The sequence below is a fragment of the Elephas maximus genome, chromosome 4 (assembly GCF_024166365.1).
Source record: "Elephas maximus indicus isolate mEleMax1 chromosome 4, mEleMax1 primary haplotype, whole genome shotgun sequence".
Taxonomy (NCBI): Eukaryota; Metazoa; Chordata; class Mammalia; order Proboscidea; family Elephantidae; genus Elephas; species Elephas maximus.
In genome coordinates this window covers 40,044,786-40,068,184 of record NC_064822.1, presented here as the reverse complement: position 1 = coordinate 40,068,184, position 23,399 = coordinate 40,044,786, and the positions used below count along the sequence as shown (strand labels likewise).

General features: G+C 39.9%; 1 protein-coding gene across 1 annotated transcript in view; it reads right to left on the bottom strand.

Moving 5' to 3' along the window:
- The window catches only part of CUBN (cubilin), a 341,241-nt gene that overhangs the window by 10,492 nt on the left and 307,350 nt on the right, over positions 1–23,399 (bottom strand). The window contains exons 60-64 of the mRNA XM_049881914.1: positions 17,486–17,694; positions 7,344–7,506; positions 6,625–6,830; positions 4,043–4,190; positions 2,815–2,996 (exon numbers count right to left, since the gene is read on the bottom strand). Coding sequence (XP_049737871.1) covers positions 2,815–2,996; positions 4,043–4,190; positions 6,625–6,830; positions 7,344–7,506; positions 17,486–17,694 — 908 coding nt within the window. The remainder of the gene's footprint in view (positions 1–2,814; positions 2,997–4,042; positions 4,191–6,624; positions 6,831–7,343; positions 7,507–17,485; positions 17,695–23,399) is intronic.

Here is a 23,399-nt window from a genome sequence, read left to right as displayed (position 1 = left end):
GCCTGGTGCATTTGAACTGCCGACCTTTTGGTTAGCAGCTGTAGCACTTAACCACTATGCCATCAGGGTTTCCAAATAGAATCCTTCAAAATTGCAACTCAAGGCTTGAATCGTTTCTTCAGCTCTTTTGGTTGGAGAAATGCCAAGCATGTTCTTCCCTTTTGGTTTTCTATCTCCAGGTCTTTGCACATTTCCTTATAATATTTTACTTCATCTTCTTGAGCTGCCCTTTGAAATCTTCCATTCAGCTTTTTTATTTCATCATTTCTTTTGTTCACTTTAGCTACTCTAAATTCAATAGCAAGTTTCAGAGTCTCTTCTGACATACATTTCGATCTTTTCGTTCTTTCCTGTGTTTTTAAGGACCTTTTGCTTTCTTTATGTACTATGTCCTGATGTCATCTCACATCTCATCTGGTCTTCAGTCATCAGTGTTCAAGGCACCAAGTATATTCTTGAGATGCTCCCCAAATTCCGGTGGGATATATTCAAGGTTGCACTTTGGCTCTCTTGGACTTGTTTTAAATTTCTTCAGCTTCAGCTCGAACTTGCATATGACCAATGGATGATCTGTTCCAAAGTGGGCTCTGGTCTTGTTCTGAATGATGACATTGAGCTTCTCTATTGTCTCTTTCCATAGATGTAATGTTGATTTGATTCCTGTGTTTATCCATCTGGCAAGGTCCACGTGTATAGTTGCCATTTATGTTGTTGAAAAGGTTATTTCCAATGACCAGTCATTGGTCTTGCAAAATTCTATTATGCAATCTCCCTTGTCATTTCTATTACCAAGGCCATATTTTCCAACTACCAACCCTCCTTTTTTGTTCCCAATTTTCCCACTCCAATCACCAGTAATTATCAATGCATCTTGTTTGCATAGTTGATCAATTTCAGACTGCAGAAGTTAGTAAAAATCTTCAATTTCATCATCTTTGACATTAGTGGTTGGTGCTTAAATTTGAATAATAGTCATATTACCCGATGATGAATGCAGCATCATTTCTCTTTATTTTATCATTTCTGGCATAGCAGACCATAGGATTATCCGATTCAAAATGGCCAGTACTAGTCCATTTCAGTTCACTAATGCCTAGGATATTGATCTTTATGTATTCCATTTCATTTTTGAAGACTTCCAATTTTCCTAGATTCATACTGCCTATGTTCCACGCTCCGATTATTAATGGATATTTGTAGCTGTTTCTTCTCATTTAAAGTCATACCATGTCAGCAAATGAAAGTCCTGAAAGCTTTGCTTCATCCACGTCATTAAGGTGGACTCTACTTTGAGGAGGCAGCTCTTGCCCAGTTGTATTTTGAGTGCCTTCCAACCTGAGTAGCTCATTTCCCAGCACTATTTCAGACAACGTTCCACTGCTATTCCTAAGGTTTTCACTGGCCAATTTTTTCAGAAGTAGATGAGCAGACCCTTCGTCCTAGTCTGTCTTAGTCTGGAAGCTCAGCTGAAACCTGTTCATCATGGGTAACCCTGCGGGTATTCAAAATCCTGGTGGCATAGCTTCCAGCATCACAGTAACATGCAAGCCACCACAGTATGACAAACTAACAGGTGAGTGGTGGAGACAGGATATAGAGGGACTTATTCAGGCAGTATTGGAGAAGGTGCAAGAACTTGAGAATCATGGTTCTGCGCACTCCAGTTGCACAAGGCGTATTTCCTAGTGTGTTATTTCAGTGTGGTGTGGAGAGGGGGCCAATGGAGGGCAGGTACACTGCAAAGTTGCTTCTATGTCTGACTTAGACACTTATAGTGGTGGTTAGGAGATCCTGGGTGGTGCAAACAGTTAACTGAAAGGCTGGCAGTTCAAGTCTATCCAGGGGTACCTCAGAAGAAAGGCCTGGTGATCTACATGCAAAAGATCAGTCACTGAAAACCCTATGGAACACAGGTCTGCTCTGACACACATGGGGTGCTAAGAGTCAGACTCAGCTCGATGGCAACTGTTTTTTTTTTTTTTTCTTTAGTGGTTGTTGAGAAGGAAAGGTCAGAATATAGCTCCCGCAACTGTAAAACACTTGTTCAAGGCAACGTCATTCCTTAAAGAGTATTAAAGATGCCCCAAATTTAATGTAGCCTTCAGGAAAATTAGGTCAACTAGTATAAAGGGTCCCTGGAGGCACAGTGGTTACATGCTTGGCCGCTAACCAAAATGTTGGCAATTTTAACCCACCAGCCTTTCAGCGGCAGAAAGATGTGGCAGTCCACTTCTGTAAAGATTACAGCTTGGAAACCCTATGGGGCAATTCTACTCTGTCCTGTAGGGTCACTATGAGTCGGAATCAACTCAGTGGCAAAGAGTATAATTTCATTTCATTTTATGCCAGCATCTCCACACCAAACACATTTCTTAAAGTTGGTGCCATAATTTACCTCCAAAATCCACACCTTGTGCTTGGACCTCCCTTTGGCCCTTCACGTCTGAACTCAAACGTTACCTCCTTAAAAAAAGCTTTTTCTCAGTCTCCAAGGCTGAGTTAAAAAACCAAACCAAACCAGCTGGCACTGAGTCAACGCTGACCTGTGGTATCTCCATGTGTGGGTGCTTCTAACCGTGTTAGTATCTTTGACATTGTGTTGTAATTGTCTGTTCCTTGACTGTCTTTCCTGTTAGACTCTGAGCCTCCCTGCATAGCCTTCCTATTGCCTTTCCAGTGCCTGGACCTAGAAGGTGCCCAGTAAAAATATTTAAGGAATAAATGAATAAGTAGATCCGTATACAACTAGTATAAAAGATGAAAAGTCTAGCATCTTCAAATGATTCATTTAGATGATATTTAAATGCATGTTACCTCCAAGAAATCATGTGTGCATTCGCTTGACTCCTCAATTCCAAATGAATGAAAGAAGAGGGAAATAGTGTGATTCTGTGGCGCTGTGAGAATAATAGTGCAATCCAGGTCATTGTTATAACTATCTGGCCAGCCAGGGCTCTTCAGATTGCCAAATGCCTTATTATATTCTCTGTTGCAACCTTAGAGGGAAAAAAAATATTCATAATCAATGCATGCCTTCAAATATTTAATGCTCTTTGAACTGGACAGGAATAACTTTAGAATTTGAACAAATGTTATAAATAAAGGAATTCAGCCTCTTAATTTACCTTTGAAACAATCGAGACCTCTACAGGTGAAGTAAATGGTCATATAGCAAATACAGTGTACTGGCTGGTTAACATAAAATACCCCCACGTGAGATATGAAATAGGCACACTCTCTTTGGACGACGAATATGCTAGCATTCTCTGCATTTTTCTGATCATATCGAAGTGGAGAAGGATGACATTTAGAGCCTAATGAAGGCTCAACCTCCAAGATAGAGTTTTGCATGAAGATTTCTGTTGAAATTCCTTAGTGAATTATGTGTTCTGACTGAATTGGCAAATCATTGTTCTTTACCATTTTTAGCAAAAATATACAAAGTAGTTCCGCTTGTTTTAATCAAAGGCAGCTTCAGTTTTAATCAAGCTCAAAATGTGCATTAAATAAAGTGTTCTCTGGAAATAAATTTCTCAATTACAGTAACCAACCAACCCTTTCAGGGACGCTTGGTTTTTAACAAAATCATTTCTTAAAGTATAGTGATTGCCAACATCGTGAATATACTAAAAACTATTGAATGTCACGCTTTACCTGGCTGAATTGTGATATGATATGCGAATTATATTTCAATAAAGGTATAAATGTGCATACACCACCCCCCCCCCACACACATATATATAGTGATTCCTAGGCTTAGTCAAATGGCTTGTTAGTCAAATAGCTGGTGTCCTATTTTTACATGAGACTTGAAGAATACGCTGACGTTCTAGATGCTTCAGTTAATACTATATCTGCTTTGCCTTTTCAGAAACTAACCTTTGTAATTTACTAAGTTGAGCCTGGGTTCTAGGGAAGAGTCTTATCTCATATGGGTGTGTTTTATTCTTAACAAACCATAATTTCCTCACAGGAGTCAATTCTGGCAATAATTGTAATGAAGACAGTTTTTCTGAACAAAAGATGCATCTCTGAGGCTTACCTGCAATCTGATAGGTGAAACCCACTCTAGAGTTTCTGTTAAAAACTTCAGCTTTGAACACGACGATTGCAGTACGCACAGAAGAATAAAATGCCGGGACAGCAGAAATGTTTCCACCACAGAACCGGATTCCTGGATTTCCATTACTCTGAAGTGGAGTGGAAGCCAAATCACAGTAGTTTTAGTTTCAACAGAGAATAGGGCTTAGCATCAATTAAATTATATACAGTAAAACCTGCGAAAGCTGGAACCTATGTAAGCTATCCTGCCAGAGAAGGAAAACCCAAATATTTTCCACTAAATTTAGAGTGACAGAAAAGTGGTGGCCACACCCTGTCAAAGGTGGAAAACTTGTGAGACCTGGAAAAACAAGGCCTTCATGCCAAGTTCCGGCTCTCACAGGTTTTACCATATAAAAGTGTGGCTGAATTATTCAGCATAGAAACTAGTTATAGTGTTCGAAGGGCTTAATATGGAAGACTCTGCAACAAGACACAGATTGGACTTGAAACTGGCAAATGTCCCACATTCCCTGAGAGGCAGAAGATGAGAGGACCAAGTCTTTGCTGAAACTACAAGGCAAACACTTCCCTTCTGAAACCAAGACCCCGGTTCTCTCAGGCTACTTTGTAACTAAGGCCTGACCGTTGCTTTGAACATATCGAGGCCATTCAAGCTCACTACAGTTCTCCTCCAAGAGCATTTTTCACAGTCCTGGACTCCAGAAGACTAACTCCATCACTACTCCCCCAAGCTGGCCCTTGATACCCCTTAGCAAATCTAACCAGGGCCTTTGGCACTACTGTGAATCCCACAAGGCAGTGGGTGCCTGTAATGAGGTCCCTGCTTCCCCAGGCAGCCCTCATCACCTGTCAACAGAATAGAATAAATATGGTCTAACACCAGTCAATTCTTCTGTAAAAAATAATTTGTACAAAGGTAGGGCATTTGAGGCCAATTGTGCCTGTAATACCTGTCGTAACCTTTGGAGTTTCAGTATCTTCATAGATGATCCATTAAGCATCCCAACTTTGCACTCCTTAATACCAGGGGCTTTCATCTCTACTCTGTGGTTATCCACCCCCAATGCCAGCTATCCTGATAGGCCTTGTCATCATCTGTAATGTCTCCATCACATAATTCTTCCGTCATCTTCCAACTATATCTTCTTTTTCTACTCTTGGATACATTGAGGGTTCCAGTTTCTCCCAGCCCATCAGTCAGCTTCTTGTCTTCCTTCACTACCTACCCAGGCTGAAACCCTGTTTTCTTCCTTTTATTCATTCAGTTGAATGACATTATTCATTCATAACAAATATTGGGTCTTAGTTGAGGGCAATTCAGCTGTTGTTATGTTCCAGAGCTTCCGTGTACCCTGTAAATAGCAATTCTGTGCCCAGCTAGGTGTCCTTCCACTGATTTCCACTGTCTAAGCAGCACAAAGCAATGAGAAATTAAAAGAACTTTAACACAAAGGGCTTTCTTCCACTTGTCTCCAAGTCCTTCAGTAAGGGCACCACTGGGGAACTTTTCGTCATGAAAACTACCAATGGAATGATGACCTGGCATCTTGGCCACCACAGAAGCCTAGGATTTATCTCAGTGTTCATGCTTTGGACAAAACTAAGTAATCCTGGCATCTACTCAGCAGCCAGCATTTCTTAGGCTTTCACACTGAAGTCAACCAGAATGGCTTATTCTCTCCCCACCAAGACTTACATGTGATTCAGGGAACCCTGGACTTATAATGAGGAGTACCTGGAAACCTCAGAAGGTAATAGGTTGGAATCTCTATTATTGCACACACCAGGGTTTGAACACAACACTCTTGGGATGAACTGGGGCGGATTAGTTGCTCCCCAGACTGCAGCGACACAATACAGTTAAGTTGGTGTTCACCAGGTATCTACCCTCAGTTCATGACTCTTCACTTTATAGATTTTTCCTGTAATCTCATTATTTCAACTGCCTACCTGTGCAATGATGGCGTCCAAATCTGCAAGTCTTCTGTCGACCTCACACTTTCACCTCCAACTGTCTGCTCAAGATCTCATCACATGGGTACTTCATACTCATCACCTCAAAACGGCCGTTTTTCTCTTTCTATTGTGCATTCCATATATCTAACCCCACTAGACTGGGGCCAAATGGCCTCGTGACTGATCTCCCTGTGTTCTTCACTGACCTTTAATTACTGTATACACAGATCCCACTAACTACAGACAGATTTTTCAAAGCATGGCCCATGGAGCACCGGTGTCAGAATACCGGAGGTGCTCATCAAAAGTATGCATTAATGGCTCATTCTTGGGGGAAGCAATCTCTGAGGGTGGTGCTCAGGGACATGCACTTTTAACAAGACACCCAGTGATTCTTTGATATACCAAAGTTTGAGAGCTGCTGACCTACAGGACCAAGTCCAAGGTCCTTAACATGTCTGTATGGAAGGCCTTGGACAGGCTTATAGAACACGTTATGCTGCAAGTAACTTGAACATTTATTTAATCATGCCCTCATTATTTCAAGTGCTTTTCAAAATACTAGTTAAAAGATCACTATGTCATTCATGCTGCAATTATTACCGCTGGTGAGTCCTGAAACTCCAAGTAATTCTGTGAGCAGTCCCGCGAGTGAAGCTGCAAAGCCCACAGAGTTATCTTGTTCTGCTGATGTGGAGGGGCATCAATGACCCAAGTGCAGGTGTAAAATGGAACATCTGGGTCTGAGGAATTTGGCGATGAGAGACTTTGTGGGACCCAAGTTGCATTATAGGTTCCCCCACAAGGCCCTGAGGAGATTAGGAAAAAGCAGCTTAGAAGACATTTCACCCAAGTTTCATCACACAGACAATATTTAAATCTCTGTTTTTCCTACCCTCCCAGATCAAGGGAGCTATATTTACATCATTCTATGAAGGAAAGGATGCTATTTAAAGTATATATTCTTAATGAAGAATTGTACCAAATCTGTATCATGGGTTAAAATCAACCTGTTGTTCAGTTGATTCCAACTCATAGCGACCCTACAGGACAGAGTAGAACTGTCCCATAGAGTTCCCAAGGAGTGCCTGGTGGATTCGAACTGCTGACCTTTTGGTTAGCAGCCGTAGCACTTAAGCATTACACCACCAGGGTTTCCCGATCATGGATTAAAAGCAGAGTAATTAACATGGAGTTTAGTAATAGACATTAAGTTCTGTAATTAATACCGAGCTTAGTAATTAACATTGAGCACAGAATTCTTTGTAATATATAAATACACATGTATTTCATAATATATAAAAATGCCTCAAATTACTTACTGTCCACGATGGTGTATGTAGCATTAAATCCTTCCCTTTCTAAAATTATGTCGCTGACAAATTGAACAGTGAGGAAGTTACCGGAAGAGACAAAAGGAGCGGGTACAGTGGAACCACAAAATGTGCCAGCCAAGTTGGCATTCTCACTATCCCCATCATACAGCTGAAAAGAAAAACAGCTCATTAGTTCTTGTAGTTTGCATGAAATCGTGAAGTCAGCACAGGTCATGATTAAGGGTCATTACACTGAGGTTCTTAGAGCTGTTTTAAGAACAGAATTGCTATTGAATTGATTTTATTATAATAAGATTTTCTAGTAAAACCTGGTATGATGCCTATTTTTTCTCACTGGGAAAGCAACATACGATTTTTTTAAATGGGTCATTTGAGTCAGCAAGTCCATTGTTCCCTCTTTAAAAATATACCCAAATGTGACTACCTTTCCCTTCTCTCCCGCTACCACCTGATCCTAGGTGCCATAGTCTCTAGCTGGGATTATCACTGCAGCCTCTTAAGGAGCCTCCTGACTCTGCCCAGCACTAGTCTGCTGTCAACATGTCAGCCAGAGCTTCCTGTTAAATTGTAGGTTAGACTGGGTTGCTGCTCTACCAAAGACCCTCCTAACTGCTTTCCACCCACTCAATATAAAAACCAAAGCCACGACATTAGCATTCAAGGCCCGAGAGACTCTGCTCTCCACTCCCAGCCCTTAGCTTTATGACCTAATTTCTTACTGTCTCCCTGCTTATTCACTCTGCTTCTTGAGCAAACCAGGTGCACTCCTGCTTTATGGCCGAAGCATCTGCTGTTCCCTTTGCCTGGAACGCTGTTCCTCTGTATATCCACATGGTTTGTTCGCCTACTTCCTTCAGGTCTTTACTCAGGCTGATTCAGTAAGCCCTTCCCTGACCACCCTGCTTACAACGTAAACTATCCCAAGATTTCCTATTCCCCTTTCCTGCTTTATTTTTCTTCAGAGTACTTATTTTTTATATAATGTAATGTACTTCCACATATATAATAATTTACTAACGTATTTATCGTCTTCTCTGATGAGAATACTAGCTCCATGAAAGCACAGATTGCGGTCTGTTCTGTTCACTCCTACGTCTCTACTTTCTGGAAAGCTGTTGGCACATTCAGGGCCCTTAATAAATATTTAATAAATGAATAAGTGCTTTCATTCCTCTCTGCCTCTCCTCATTCCTCCCAAACTTGTTCTCCCCAAGCCTTCTTTAACTCAGTAAATGGCTCAGGCCTAACACTTCAGCCATCCTTGATTCCCCTCTCTGTCCTTTCAACTCCCACATCTACTCCACTTTACCTTCCAAATTTATCCCAATGGCTCCATCCCTATTGCTACCACCATCGGCCTTCACTTTTACCGTTATAACATCTTCCTAATAGACCTACTTCCTCAGAGTAGCCACGGTATCCTCCGCACAGCTGCCTGAGTGCTTGCACACCTACGTCAGATTATGCCTGATGCTCTACCTGAAGCTCCACTGCACTGATAATAAAGCCCAAACTCTACACATGGTCTGCAAGCCCCTCCCTGATCTGGCCTCTGCCTCCTCTCAGACCACCCTCCACTCACCTGTTTTCTGTAACTTCTTCATCCCAGAACACTGCCTGGTCCAGGGCCACTGCCGTTGCTACTATTGCTACCTGGAGCACCCTTTGCTCTGAACAGCTGACTCCTTCTTGGCATGGGATCCTAGCTCAGCCTCACAGAGGCCAAGCCTATCTAGTGTTGTCCTCTGCCAACATCATCCTATTTCATTTTCTTACTATAATCGGAAAGTATCTTATGTGCTTATGCTTATTTCCTTTTTTAGTTTTTTGTTTCTTCCAACAAGAATGTATGCACCACGGGTGGGGAAGGCTTTGACTTATTCACTGCTGGGTGCTGGCAGAACATAGTAGCTTTTGGCGAACACATGTTGAAATAGTTGATGCTTGGATTTTGCTCAAACACATCAATAAAAAGCAAAGATTTTCCAGCTGAGGAATCGTCACTGTATTTCTGAAACAAGTATCTATAGTTGTAAAGTTCCAAATATTGAATTAACAGGACTGTGGTGTGTCAGAAGCCTCAGAATAGCCTTGACCACTGGCCCATAACCCATTGCCATTGAGTCGATTCCGACTTATAGCGACCCCACAGGACAGAGTACAACTGTCCCATAGAGTTTCCAAAGAGCACCTGGTGGATTCCAACTGCCGACTGACCACTGACACTCCTTTAAAATGTTAGTAATGTATGACATAAAACAAAACCCGCTGCCGTCGAGTTGATTCCAACTCATAGCGACCGTATATTACTGTTTTTAACTATTTCATATATTCACAGGGCTGCTGTGAATATATGAAATAAACAAACAAAAAAACCAAACCTGTTGCCACTGAGCCAATTGCGACTCATAGCAACCCTATAAGGCAGAGTAGAACTACCCCATAACGTATCCAAGGAGTGGCTGGTGGACTTGAACTGCCAACCTTAGGCTCCATAGCACTTAACCACTACGCCACGAGGGCTCCACCATGAAATAGTTAAAAACAGTAGTTTCAAAAGAAAAAATAATTTACCACTAGATGGCACTGTCTTCCCTACTGAAACATAACTTTAGTAAAGTTGGAGCCCTGGTGGTCCAGTGGTTAAAGCACTTGGCCTAAAGCATTGGGACCCACCAGCTGCTCCACGGGAGAAAGCTTTGGCAGTGCTTCCGTAAAGATCACAGCCTTGGCAACCCTGTGGGGCAGTTCTACTCTGCCCTGTAGGTCACTATGAGTCAGAATTGACTCGATGGCAGTGGGTTTCTAGAAACATTAAAGCCAGAAGAGGCTTAAGTTCTCCAATCTAACCTCCTAATTTTACAGGAGAATACATTTGCCAAGTTTTAGGTCATGTATTTTTGGGTTTTTTTCTTCTTCTGGTAAACGAGTTAGAATTTTATTATAATCATTGCTGTCTTTATTAGCAGTTTCATATTAGCAAGTATTTTGTTCTGTATACTATGTGTCATGTTCCTGTGCTAAATCCTATTTCTACACGGATGCATAAGGCACTCTCCGTATTCTCATGATGTACATGGAGTAGTGGGAGAGGGAGGTCTATTAATTAAACATATACCTGGATCCCTGGTGGGGCAGTGGTTAAGCACTAGGCTGCTAACTGAAAGGTCGGCCAGTCTGTGGGAGACAGATGTGGCAGCCTGCTCCTGTAAAGATATACAGCCTTGGAAACCCTATGGGACAGTTCCACTCTGTCCTATAAGGTTGCTATGAGTCAGAATCAACTCGATGGCAATAGTAGTAGTCAAAACCAAAAACCCTTTGCCGTGGAGTTGATTCCGACTCATAGCAACCCTATGGACAGGGTAGAACTGCCCTATGGGATTTCAAAAGAGTGGCTGGTGGATTCAAACCACTGACAACCTTTCAGTTAACAGTCATAGCTCTTAACCACTGTGCCACCAGGGCTCCTGATAGTAATAGTAATAGTAGTTACAGATATATATGTACATGTATGTATATACACACACACGTGTGTTGTTTATATACACTATAAAAATAAGTGCTACAATAAAAGAATAAAGGCACGTGAAATGTACTAGGGGAACCCAGATGGTGGAGTCAGGAAAGACTTTACACAGACATCTGAACTGGTATTTAAAAGTACATAGAAGTCTTCCAGAACTACAAAAAGGAAAGAGCATCCCAGCCACGCTGGACGTGATATGGATGGTCACGAAAGCAGAGAATGCGTGGCATGTCTCAACAATTCTGGCCCTGGAGATTAGGGTGAGGGAGAGGGACTGGAAAAATACATTGGAACCATACTGTCCCTTGTATACCAGGAAGCTGGGACTTTACCTATAGAAATAATAAGATCTGATTTGGGCTTTAAATAGATAACTGGTAGGTGTGAAGGAAGGATTACAAGAGGAGAAGCCGGGGCTAGACAGACGGAAGGGAATTACATATATGCCCCACCCTGAGCTGGCGTTTCATGAGTTCTTTTACTGCCCCAAAAAGATTTCTCCTAAATGAGTTGAAGTAGACTGTAGACTCTGGACAATTGACATGGGCTGCCTGGACTACTATCATAGTTGAAGCCAAAATTTTGTCTACCTGCTCCCCCATTCTCAGATAATACTAAGTATCTACAGTGGTATCTCCCAGGGTGGCTCCATAACATTGTGCAGGTGGTGTACTGTCCGATGAAGCAAGGATCATATACACACTATGATATAAATGTGCCTTTAGGACTGTGCCCTGAGCACCTGCACAATCAGCTGCAGCTCAGTATTGCATTCTGGGAGCGTAGCTGCCTGAGATAACTGGTTTAGGCCTGGAGCTTGAATTATGTATGACCTGAGTCTTGTGGGTATGGGTCAGTGCTCTGAAGAACATTGTGCTTTCTCAACTTTTGAAACTCTTTAATAGTGAAGCATATTAGAAACTACCTAAAGTCCTGAAGAAACTGAACAAACATTTTAGTGGAAGACAGCCCCTGATAACAACTGTTGCAAGATCCTACACTTTATCCAACAGTGGAAGAAACTGAGGGGAAGGAAGTGTATGGATCTTAATTTCTATTCACTTTTTATGCACAAGGGCAATAGATTCGGTTATTGGATTTATGCCTTTTCAAATTTAACTTAATAATTTTAAATATTAGTTTCCTTAGGGCTTTATCTTTTAAAGTTTCCCTGGGATTTTGATAATGGGGGAATTTTATGTTCTTATTTGGGACATCTCTACGTTATATTGCATTTTATTAGAGTAGCTTCACGAATTCTTTTATTGCAGAATCGCTGATGGACTCGTGGTGGACAACATGATTGGGTACAACCTGAGACGGAAAAGAGAATAGCGAGTGATTTTTGAGGTTTGGGACTGAACTCTGACCTATTTCAGAACATTCTCTTAAAAAACTCATATGTGTCCCCAGTGAAGGTCCCAGGAAGAGCCTCAAAGAAACAATGGTTAGGACCAGCTCTGAGTGTGCAAGAAATTTTACTTTATTGTGGGTGCTTTTCACCTCAATGTTTCCACCAGTACTTGGAGCAGTATCTGGAATATAGTAAAAAAAATAAGAAACCAAACCCATTGCCGTCGAGTCAATTCTGACTCATGGGAATACAGTAGGTGTTCAAACGAACACTTATTGATTGACTGCATGAATGAATATTGGAATTACATCATAAAGGTAGGAACCGTACGCCTTGATAGATTGTTGATTTCCTTCCCAAAGATGGACAGCCCCTCCTCCAAACAGCTGACCACAGACACAAACCCAATGGGTTAAGGCAGAGGTTTCAATGGGGACGATGCCATGCCTAGACAGTGTTTTGCAAAACTGTGGTGATTCTTGTGTCATCACAATAACTTGGGGTTATAACTGGCATTTAGTGGTTAGAAGCCACACTGCAGAACCCAATCCTGAGGTTCACGGGGCAGTTCTGCAAAGTGAAGATTTATTCTACGTCCCACATGACTTTTCAATGTCTTGCCAGACATTTGTGAAAAAAGCGTTGGTTTTTTTTTTTTTTTAATTCCAGAACCTAAATCTATTCTGTAAACACAAAAATACGTTTGCACAGCTTTAATATGCACAGAATTTCCAGGAAAACAATTACCATGTAAGTTGATGGAAGACTGTTTTGTTTAGAACTATTTATTTTGACTTTTCCCACCATTTTGGAAATTCATGTTACAGCTGGTTTTGCTGCTGTCGGCATTTGAATTGTGAATACAATCTACCCGTGTTACTCTAAATCTGAACTTATACATCCAGCATGAGTCCATATATTAGGGGGAGAGTCTGACTATTATGTGACATAGTGCAGTGGTGTCAGCGTATTTATATATTGAAGTACACACTATTTTATGTAACTTTCCTTTTTATGTCAGTATATTATATTGACTTTCTTGAAATTATATATATTGGTAGGTTTTATTGTAGATGGTTTCACTCCAGATGGTAAATGAAGCATTAGAAAATATTGGTTATTAAAAGGAGCACCTGGCTTGACTGAGTTGAGAAAACCTGGAAAATGTTAGCAAGGGGCCATATTTCCAGCAGAGGAAGGTCATACTCCTGACCCCTGCTTGCCACTTCATTCACTGCTCCCTACAGGAGTGACTTAGCTGATTGGGGAACTGGTGTGAGGGAACTGAGCAGTCTTTGTTGCGGAGGAGCTCGGAGCTCATAGCTTGAAGCCACTCCTTGCCTCTCACTGGAAGCAAGCTTTTATGATGTTCCTCCACATTTTGTGGGGGAAAATTTGTTCCTGTGTAGACTATCAAATCACACTCAGAAATGGATCTTGAGAGTAAATCCATTTACAAATGGAAGTAAATGTCCATTTATTTTTTAAAACCCTAGGAAGCATTTCTTGAACCCAAAGTGGAGTCAATTGTCCCCTCTTCTGCTGTGTTAGTCTATGTTATTCATACTTATTGCTCTTGTCATGCTGCATAATAATTTATGTGCTTATATGTCAATCTCCTGCACTTTATTGACAACTCCTTGAGGGGTCATATCTTTAACTTTCCATGGCTCCAGTGCCGGGTACAATGCCTGGCACATAATAATGCCAAGTAACTCATTATGGGATGGTGTAAGTGGCATTAATTTCAACAGCAACTGCTCCATGAAACACGGAGTTCACTAAATACTGTAGTTACCTTAATAACTCTCCAAGTCAGCCCTTTCAAAAATGATAGTAACGTAATTACGAACCATTAATGGAGTTGGCATGTTTCTATTTGTAGAATTTAATTAAATAAACTTAGCTTTCCTAAAAGTGATTTGATTATAATATCTAAGAAACAATCTGAAAGGAATCAAATGTCCCATTTATCACCAGGGATCCCTTTAATAAAAATACCTGAAAATTCACATTCTGAGGACAGGTTTTTGAATCTGCCAGTTTAGTGGAAGTTGGAAAAGTTGCCAATTGAGAGAAATTATTTTCCCAAGAGGGGAAACAAGAGTATATCTGAACAGAATTTCTTTGGAAAAAAGACATTTTGTTGTGAAGCTGGAAAGCAACTCCTTGTTTTTGATACTGCTGATTCTGTCCTGAACACCTTGAGGAAACTGAGAAAAGTACTAGTTGTTTTAATGACATTATCAAATCACATTCATAGAAATGGGTCTTGAGAGTAAATCCAATCAATGCTTCTCTTAGCGAGACCATATCCAAAACATCTTATAGGAATTTAAACATATAAGAATTTATATATAAATTAATTGTTCCTTAAATTTTAAGAAAAGGAAATACCATAGCCTCCATGCCCATCTGGAATTACTGTAAAGAAAAAAGAGGGGAAGGAAATTTGTTTACAAATTATGTGTCAGGTACAGTACTAAATACTCTAGTACACATTATCCTAAAAACAGCCTTGCAAGGTACGTACTATTATGTGATTTTTTTTTTTTTTTTAATTTTAACAAACTGATGAAGCCTGAGGGAGATTTGAAAATGTATCTGGTGGCAAAATTGGGTTTGAATTCCCAAACTGCCTGTGCAGCTTATTACTTCCCTGCAAAACCAAGGTAGCTCTTGAATAGTCTTGAATATCAGTTACTGCTGTTCTGGCCATTTTGGTCTCATTTTAGAAAAGAAGAATTCAACCAGAATTGACAATCATCATCATCACTAGTCTTTCATGAACTCCCTTTAATCTGGCTTTTGTCCCAATACTTTATTAAAATGGTTGCCAGCCAATATAATGAGTTTTTCTTTATCTTAATGTTTCTTGGCCTTTAATTTACAATTTAATCGTATTGAACACCCATCCTTTGTAAAAGAATCTTCTTCCCTAACAGGAAGCTCTCACTAGAGTCCTAACTCCAGACCCTCCTCCCTTCAATCCTCCCTGAATGCTGATTCCAGATTAATCTTCCTTAAATACTGCTCTTATTATATCAACACTGGAAAATATTCAATCACTCCTTATTTCCAGCTGTTTAAATCTAATTCATTAGCTTGACTCAAAAAAAGCCTTTGTAACCTGGGTATTTCTCCCTTAGGTAATCTTACCTCTTGTTACTCTTTAGCAATATTCTGCTCCAATAAAGCCAGCCTCTTCACTCTTCCAAGAACATGCACATTCCAACTTCCATATCTTTTTTTTTTTCATGTTTACCTTGAGTAGAATGCTTTCTCTCTTGACTTGAATAAGCTCTCCTTCACTTTAGGGAGTCTTTTTTGATCATGCCAGATTATCATTAACTTTCTTCCTTTTAAACTTTCACATTGCTCAAAGCCTATATCTAATGCATTAGTTAGCACTTAAATATTTACTATTCTGAAAGGTTTATTGTTGATTTGCATGTCATTCCTTAATTTTCCAACCAGATTTAACCTCCTCATGAACAGAGATCTTGCCATACTTGCTATTTTTCTTCCAAGAGTATAGTACCAACTCAGCAAATAAGTATTGATTGATGCTACTTAACATTTGTTATCTGAAACAATATTGCCTAACAAATAAAATAATTTAATATAAAAAAGTCATTTAAAAATGAATAGAGAATTTTTTATTGTGCTTTAGGTGAAGGTTTACAGAGCAAATTAGTTTTTCATTAAAAATTAATACACATATTATTTTGTGACATTGGTTGCCAAACTCATGACATGTCAACACTCTCCTGTTCTTGACCTTGGGTTCCCCATTTCCATTCCTTCAGCTTTCCTCTCTCCTCCTACCTTCTAGTCCTTGCCCCTGGGCTGCTGTGCCCATTTAGTCTACTTTTGTTTTATGAGCCTGTCTAATCTTTGGCTGAAGGGTGAATCTCAGGAGTAACTTCAGTACTGAGACAAAAGGGTGTCTGGGGACCATACTCTCAGGGTTTTTCCAGTCTCTGTCAGACCAGTAAGTCTAGTCTTTTTTTGTGTGAGTTAGAATTTTGTTCTACATTTTTCTCCAGCTCTGTCTGGGACCCTCTATTTCGATCCTAATCAGAGCAGTTGGTGGTGATAGCTGGGTCCCATCGAGCTGTACTGGACTCAGTGCGGTGGAGACTGTGGTGCTTGTGTTCCATTAGTCCCTTGGACAAATCTTTTCCTTGTGTCTTTGGTTTTCTTCATTCTCCCTTGTTCCAGATGGGGTGAGACCAGTGGAGTATCTTAGATGGCTGCTCACAAGCTTTTAAGACCTCAGACGCTACTCACCGAAGTAGGATGTAGGACATCTTTATAAACTATGTTATGCCAATTGAGTTAGATGTCCCCCAAGGCCATAGTCCCTAGCCTTCAGCCCCGTAACTCGATCCCTATAGGAATTTGGATGTGTTTATGAAACCCCCAAGACCTTGCCTTGGTCAAGTTGTGGTGGCTTCCCCAGTACTGTGTCCTATCTTACTCTTCAACAAATTTACCACTTAACTATTGTGTAGTTAGTGTTTTTCCCTCCCCCATCCTCATAGCCATCAAAGATTGTTTCTTTCTGTATGTAAACCTTTTCATGAGTTTTTATAATAGTAGCCTCATACAGTACTTGTTCTTTTGTAATTGACTTATTTCACTCAGCATAATTTCATAAGTTTATATATTTACTTCTCATGTTACCTTTATATATAGACAATATCTTAGCTCTGAAGTCTTACTGATAGTGAATCAAGAAACTTCTCAGTTCACTCCAGGGCATTATGCTGAGTGAATACAGAAGTTTCTTGATACACTGTCAGTGAGATTTCAGAACTAATATGTTGTCCATATAGAAAGGTAACATAAGTAAATACATAAACCTATGAAATAGATAAACTAATGGGTGGTTATTTTCATTACAAATATTGTCATTTCTTTTAGGATTTTTCAAAGGTACTCTCCACACGACCCTTCTTCCCATCAGTCCTCTCTTGACAAGGCACTGACAGATGGACAGGGATACTTGAAGCTAATGTTAGAAGGCATACAAAATTTTGGAGTCATCTATATTAAAGATTAATTCACCAGGAAGATAGAGCATCTATAATATTATACAGTGCATCATTGAAAAGTAGGTCATTTTAAACACAAGCAGCACTCACAATTTTCAGGACTTCCTGTATGGTATAAACTGGAATACAACTAAAATTAAAGTCTGGGATTAGTAGAATCTGTTAAGAAATATAATAGCCTTACCTTTACATAATCATAAGAGCATCTTCGCAAAGTAGTTGCTGCCTCCAGAGAAAATGTATTGAAGGTGAGTTTAATTAGTTTGTTTATAGGTGCACTTATGAACCATACACAGTTTAAATTACTGTCATATCTTCCATTTGAATCAGAATCAGGAGTGGCAAAGGTATGATTTGAACCGGTCAGATAACCTCCACATCCGTGCTGAGGCCCTGTGTTAAAACAGAGACACATCACTATACAGACCAAATAGGATGCACCTTAAAGTTTACGTGTAGAGTTTTAAAAAGCATATAATTTGTATTTGTTACACTTTTATGAACATTATCAGATCCACCACTAAACTTCAGTGGGCTTATGCACGTGTTTCTACTTACTTTGGCTTCTTCATTACTTATTTCCACTCCAAGACCTTCTCCAACACTTGAGTTGCCTCAATCTCACTCACACAGTTGCTTAGAAAAGTGGGTAACCTGATTTGTTTCTAGACGCATTTTTAGAATTGCTGATGTGATTTATTAAAGCTTTTTCTATCCTTGAAAAATCCAATTTTATACAAAATAAAGTATTTTGCATAATAAAACTGGTGGAAAAGGTGAACATGTCTTACTTTCATGTTCCACTTTTATGAGCACCATCAGATTGAAAACTGAACGTAAGAAGAATTTACCCAACACGCCAAGAAAACTGGCTCCTAACAAATCTTTTATTTCAATAGTCTGGTAGAAAGCACTGGAGCGGCACTGAACACTGCAATCTAGTTCACATCAAGCCACATTCTTTATTTGATTTTTTCTTTTCCAAAAGAAGGGCAAACTGTGGGAGAAATTTATTAGAAGAAAACGTCTACTGGATTGAAAATAAAAACTTTATAATTCAAAATAAAACTGCAAGGGGAAATAGAAAATGCTCTCAAGATGCTTAAATGCTGTATTATGAATAAGAAATGGAACAAAAGCCTCAGAACATAGGATTTAGTTTTTGTCCAGTCCACACCCTAAGCAGATGTCTCAGAAATGAGGCAAGAAGAGCATAAAAGGAGAAAAACGTATTGACAATTTTGAAAGAAACAATGAAGGTGAATGAAACCCAAAATAGCTCCAGCGGGACTAGGGTTTACTTAAGTACTCAAAACAATGTTCAAAGAGAGCGTCTATGAAATTCTATACAAATAAAGGTCATTTCTATTCTAGTTCCGAAGTTAAATTTCACAGGCACTGGCCTTCCATCTCTTGTCTTATTCCATGTATTTATCCTAACAATGAAAGGGTTGCTTTCAACATTAGGGGGCACTAGGACTTTGTTTCTGGGCCTTGGCAGGAAGTGTAAACAATGGCAGCCCTCCTCAGCTCTGACTACAGATCCAGTGTGTATTAAATGTGCAGAGTGGTTTCAGGGTAGCTGCATTAGTTAGTAGGCTGCCTTATCAGTACGTTCTAAATCAGGTAAAACTATAGCATATTTGCACAATTCCTGGAATTGAAATGCTTTCAAAAGCCCAGTCCCTGATATATTCACAGAGAGTATTTAGGATACTCATATGCATGTAAAGCTGGACAATAAATAAGGAAGACCAAAGAAGAACTGATGCCTTTCAATTACGGCATCGGTGAAGAATTTTGGACTGCCAGAAGAACAAACAAATCTGTCTTGGGAGAAGTACAGCCAGAATGCTCCTTAGAAGCAAGAATGACGAGACTTCACCTCACATACTTTGGACATGTTATCAGGAGGGACCAGTCCCTGGCGAAGGACATCATGCTTGGTAGTGGGTTAGTTAGAAAGAGGAAGATCCTCAATGAGATGGATTGACATGGTGGCTTCGACAATGGGTTCAAACATGGCAATGATTGTGAGGATGGTGCAGGACCAGGCAGTTGTTTCATTCTGTTGTGCATAGCGTCACTATGAGTCAGATCCGACTCAACAGCACCTAACAAAAACAACAACAGCCTCTAGAACAAACCACTCATTGCAAACTGTAAGTACCGCACCGTGCTGCACCACATATTGCCAATGATTCTGCTCGAATGAAACAGACCTGGAGACTAAAGAGTTTGAGTTTGCATGGCCTTTATTCCAATGTGAACTGATTCTTAATTCAGGAAACCACTTAAACTTATTGATATCCATAGGCAAGAAGAACAATTACTTAGGGTATTGATGAATCGATAAATTTATTTGTTTACTCAATATTTTTTCTAATATTCAAGGAACTACCTTTAATGTTGAAATGGGAAATGATGAATGGATCAGATAGTCCATTAGCAGCGGCAAGATATAGATAAATAATGATGATGACACAATACAGGACACAAACGCCAAGAGAGATACAGGAAATGTGAAATTCACAAGGAGAGGGAATTACTCCAGTTTGTGAGGATCCACAAATGGGATTAGTGGTAGCCATTCCAGACTGAAAGAATCTAATGACCAAAGATAAATTGATAAGAATTTATATTACATGGTTGGGAAAGTGTAATGCTGTTTGAGAAAACAACATGGCACTCAAAGAAGAATAATGGGAGTTAAGATGAGGAAAATAAGGTGGGGCTATTCTACAAAGGGTCTCAAATACCAGATGATAGAATCTGGCCTTTAGCCATTATTCTGTGAATTATGGAAATCCATTTGAACCCCACCTCCAGGAGTTGTAGGATCAGAATGTACTTTCTAATTAAGTCTGATCTAAAAATTAATCTGAAAGCAGCATTTTACATGTAAGGGAATAAGGCTGGAGGAGAGGAGAGAAGTTAAGAGGGTATTACCATCTTCTGGGCTAGAGGTACCAGGGGACAATGAAGAGCTGAAACTTTGTACACAAGAAAATGATGTTGCTAAGCGTTATTCTATTAATATACCAACTTCAAAAATTAAAGACCATTTTAAAAAATTCAAGCTATAGTAGTTGAGAGCTACAGCTGCTAACCGAAAAGTGGGCAGTTCGAATCTACCAGTAGCTCCTTGGAAACCCTATGGGACAGTTCCACTCTGTTCTATAGGGTCACTATGAGTCGGAATCGACTTGAAGGCAATGGGTTTGGGTTTTTTGGCTTATATATTTTAATTAAAAAAAAAATCCACTGCCATTGAGTCAATTCCAACTGTAGTGACCCTGTAGTACAGAGTAGAGCTGCCCGATAGAGTTTCCAAGGAGTTCTTGGTGGATTTGAACTGTCGACCTCTTGGTTAGCAGCTCTAGCACTTAACCACTCCGCCACCAGGGCTTATTAATTTATTAGTAACCGTTAATAAATAAGTAGTGATAAAAATATATAAGGAAACCCTGGCGGTTAAGAGCTATGTTGCTAACCAAAAGGCTGGCAGTTTGAATCCACCAGGTGCTCCTTGGAAACCCTATGGGGCAGTTCTACTCTGTACTATAGGGTTGCTATGAGCTGGAATTGACTCGACGGCAACAGGTTTGTTTTTTTTAATAAGTTAATAAGGGCAGAATGATAACTGTACTTGGGCATAGTGAGTACCATTAGCCAAACCAAACCTACTGCTGTCAGTTGATTCTGACTCATAGTGATCCCATAGGACAGTAGAACTGCAGCATAGGGTTTCCAAGGAGCAGCTAGTGGATTGGAACTGCCGAATTTTGAGTTAGCAGCTGAGCTCTTAACCACTGTGTCACCAGGACTCCAGTGAGTACCATTAGACACACTTAAATAATAATAGTCCTAAGGTAGATACAGCCTCCCTTAGGGAACCCAAGAACGAGACTTCTTAAATCTTTGTCCTGGGTTGCTCTAGACTGAGTGGTAGACCAGACCATTCTTCATTTTTCAGTCCCTCTGTCTTCCCTCCCGCTCTTTGCAGGGTACTAGGAGGGGCTGAGTGCATTTTTCTGTCCCTTTCACCTCAGGCTTGTTCCTATGACTTGTTTTAGACAACGGAATATTAGTAGTCATGAAGCAGGCAGAGGTCTTAAATGTGCTTGTATGATTTGGCTTGGCCACTTGTGCTCCTGGGCTCCATGAAGAGATCATGCTCCAGGTAACTGCTGGTCCACAGAGAAAGTGGATTCATGTGGAGCAGACCTGAACCCAGCCAACCTGCAGTCTGGAATAGGGGCAGGTCAGCCAGTCTGCAGATCATAACTGATGAGAATAAATGCGTTAGTTATAAGGCACTGAATTTCAAATGGTTTGTTACACAGCATTATCGTGGTAATAGCACACTAATATACACACACAAATACCATGTTTGACTTATAAAACTGTAATAGGGCACGTTGCTTAATTCATAAAATGTACACAAAGAATAAAGAAAATGGAGAGTTGATGTTATCATTAGATAATCCTGGCCAAAACATTTAGATAATTGAACTAAGTATATTATGTTATATGTGTGAGTGGGTGTTTGTACAGTGCAGAAAATGGTATAATTGCTCTAATTTCCCCACTTTAGTGTTTAGACATACTGCAATTGCACACTGCCTCTGCTCCTCCTATAGCAAAACAGAAAAGTAAGCATATATGTTGTTGGGAAAATGTAAAGATGAATATTAACAAATGAAGGGCCTTTTGCCAAAAAACAGTGCTATTGTCACATGACTATTTCTGCAATTCACCAGCAGCAGATATAACAGAAGAAACAAGGGATAACTCTGTGATTATGAGATAAATATTAATATTTTAAAACTTTTTTCCCTGGAATAAGACATGTTAACCTTGAAATGGTGTTCAGCACTATAAATCCATCACCTTCCTGGGTAGGACACATTTTTCTACCATCCGGACACCTCTCATCCATCAGCACTCACTTCACCAGTCAGGTTGTGTCAGAAGCTTTATCTTTACAGCCACCCTCTAATGACATTCCCTGTGCCCGAGAACAAATGTCACTCTAACCTTCTTGTCCAAATTGGAAAAACTTCATACAAAAGAGCTATTTCTTTAAAGAAAGAAAAGGTTTTGGCTAATACATATATATATAAAATATAAACCCATAGCAAGCAATAAGTCTGGGTCCAGATCTACTTAATTAAAAATCGGGAACTGAATCCTAAATTGTTTCCCCTCCAATTATTAAACTTTAGAGTGAAGCTCAAGCCAGGGTAAATCTGGTAAAAAAAAAAAAAAAAAAAAAAATACTGTTATATTGTCTCAGAAAAAGCATCTTGAAGGTTTTAGTGGAGTAAGATAAATTGTTTTGAGCACTGACATTTTTGTGGCTGACGTGACATGTGGCTGACATTCTTGCAGTCTTCTGGATAGTCTCTCCATCAGTCCCTGGACAAACACTTTGCTTGGACAGATGGTGGACGGCTAGCCATACTTACAGATAAAGATCAGCATTTTCCTGTACTTCAGTGAGCCATCTGTGGCTCTAGGCTCTCAAGGAAGAAAGCAGTAGCGAAGCACAAGAAGCAGAATATACATGCATTTAAAGCCGGTGCCTGAGGGAAATACGAGTGCACGAAGATAGCTTCATTTCAACCACACACGGACAAAGGGCTACATCTTCCCAACCCTTTCTTGGAATAAACCTCACTGTGATTTTCAAAGTTGCAGAATACAACTGCTCCAAAAACAGTGAATTCATTTAAAACATTGAACTAGGTTTCAGATGAACCTGTTCTGTGTCTCTAAAAATAAATTTTATTTACTATTCTATTCCCACCAAGACCTGGCCATCTGTTTCCATAAACATTAGAGCCTAGAAAACCCTACGGGGCAGTTCTAAGCTGTCACATGGGGTCGTTATGAGTTGGAATCAGTGCAACGGCAACCAACAACACAAAACTCAAACATGTGTAGCATTTTAGGTATAATATTTATGTTATACAAGAGAAAAATACTAATGGTTTTCATGACATGGATTTTTTTTCAGAAACTTTCTTCAATTTGACTCACTTTAGAAATGATTTAACTTAGAATGTGTTTTAGTCTGGTTACATTTGAGAAAC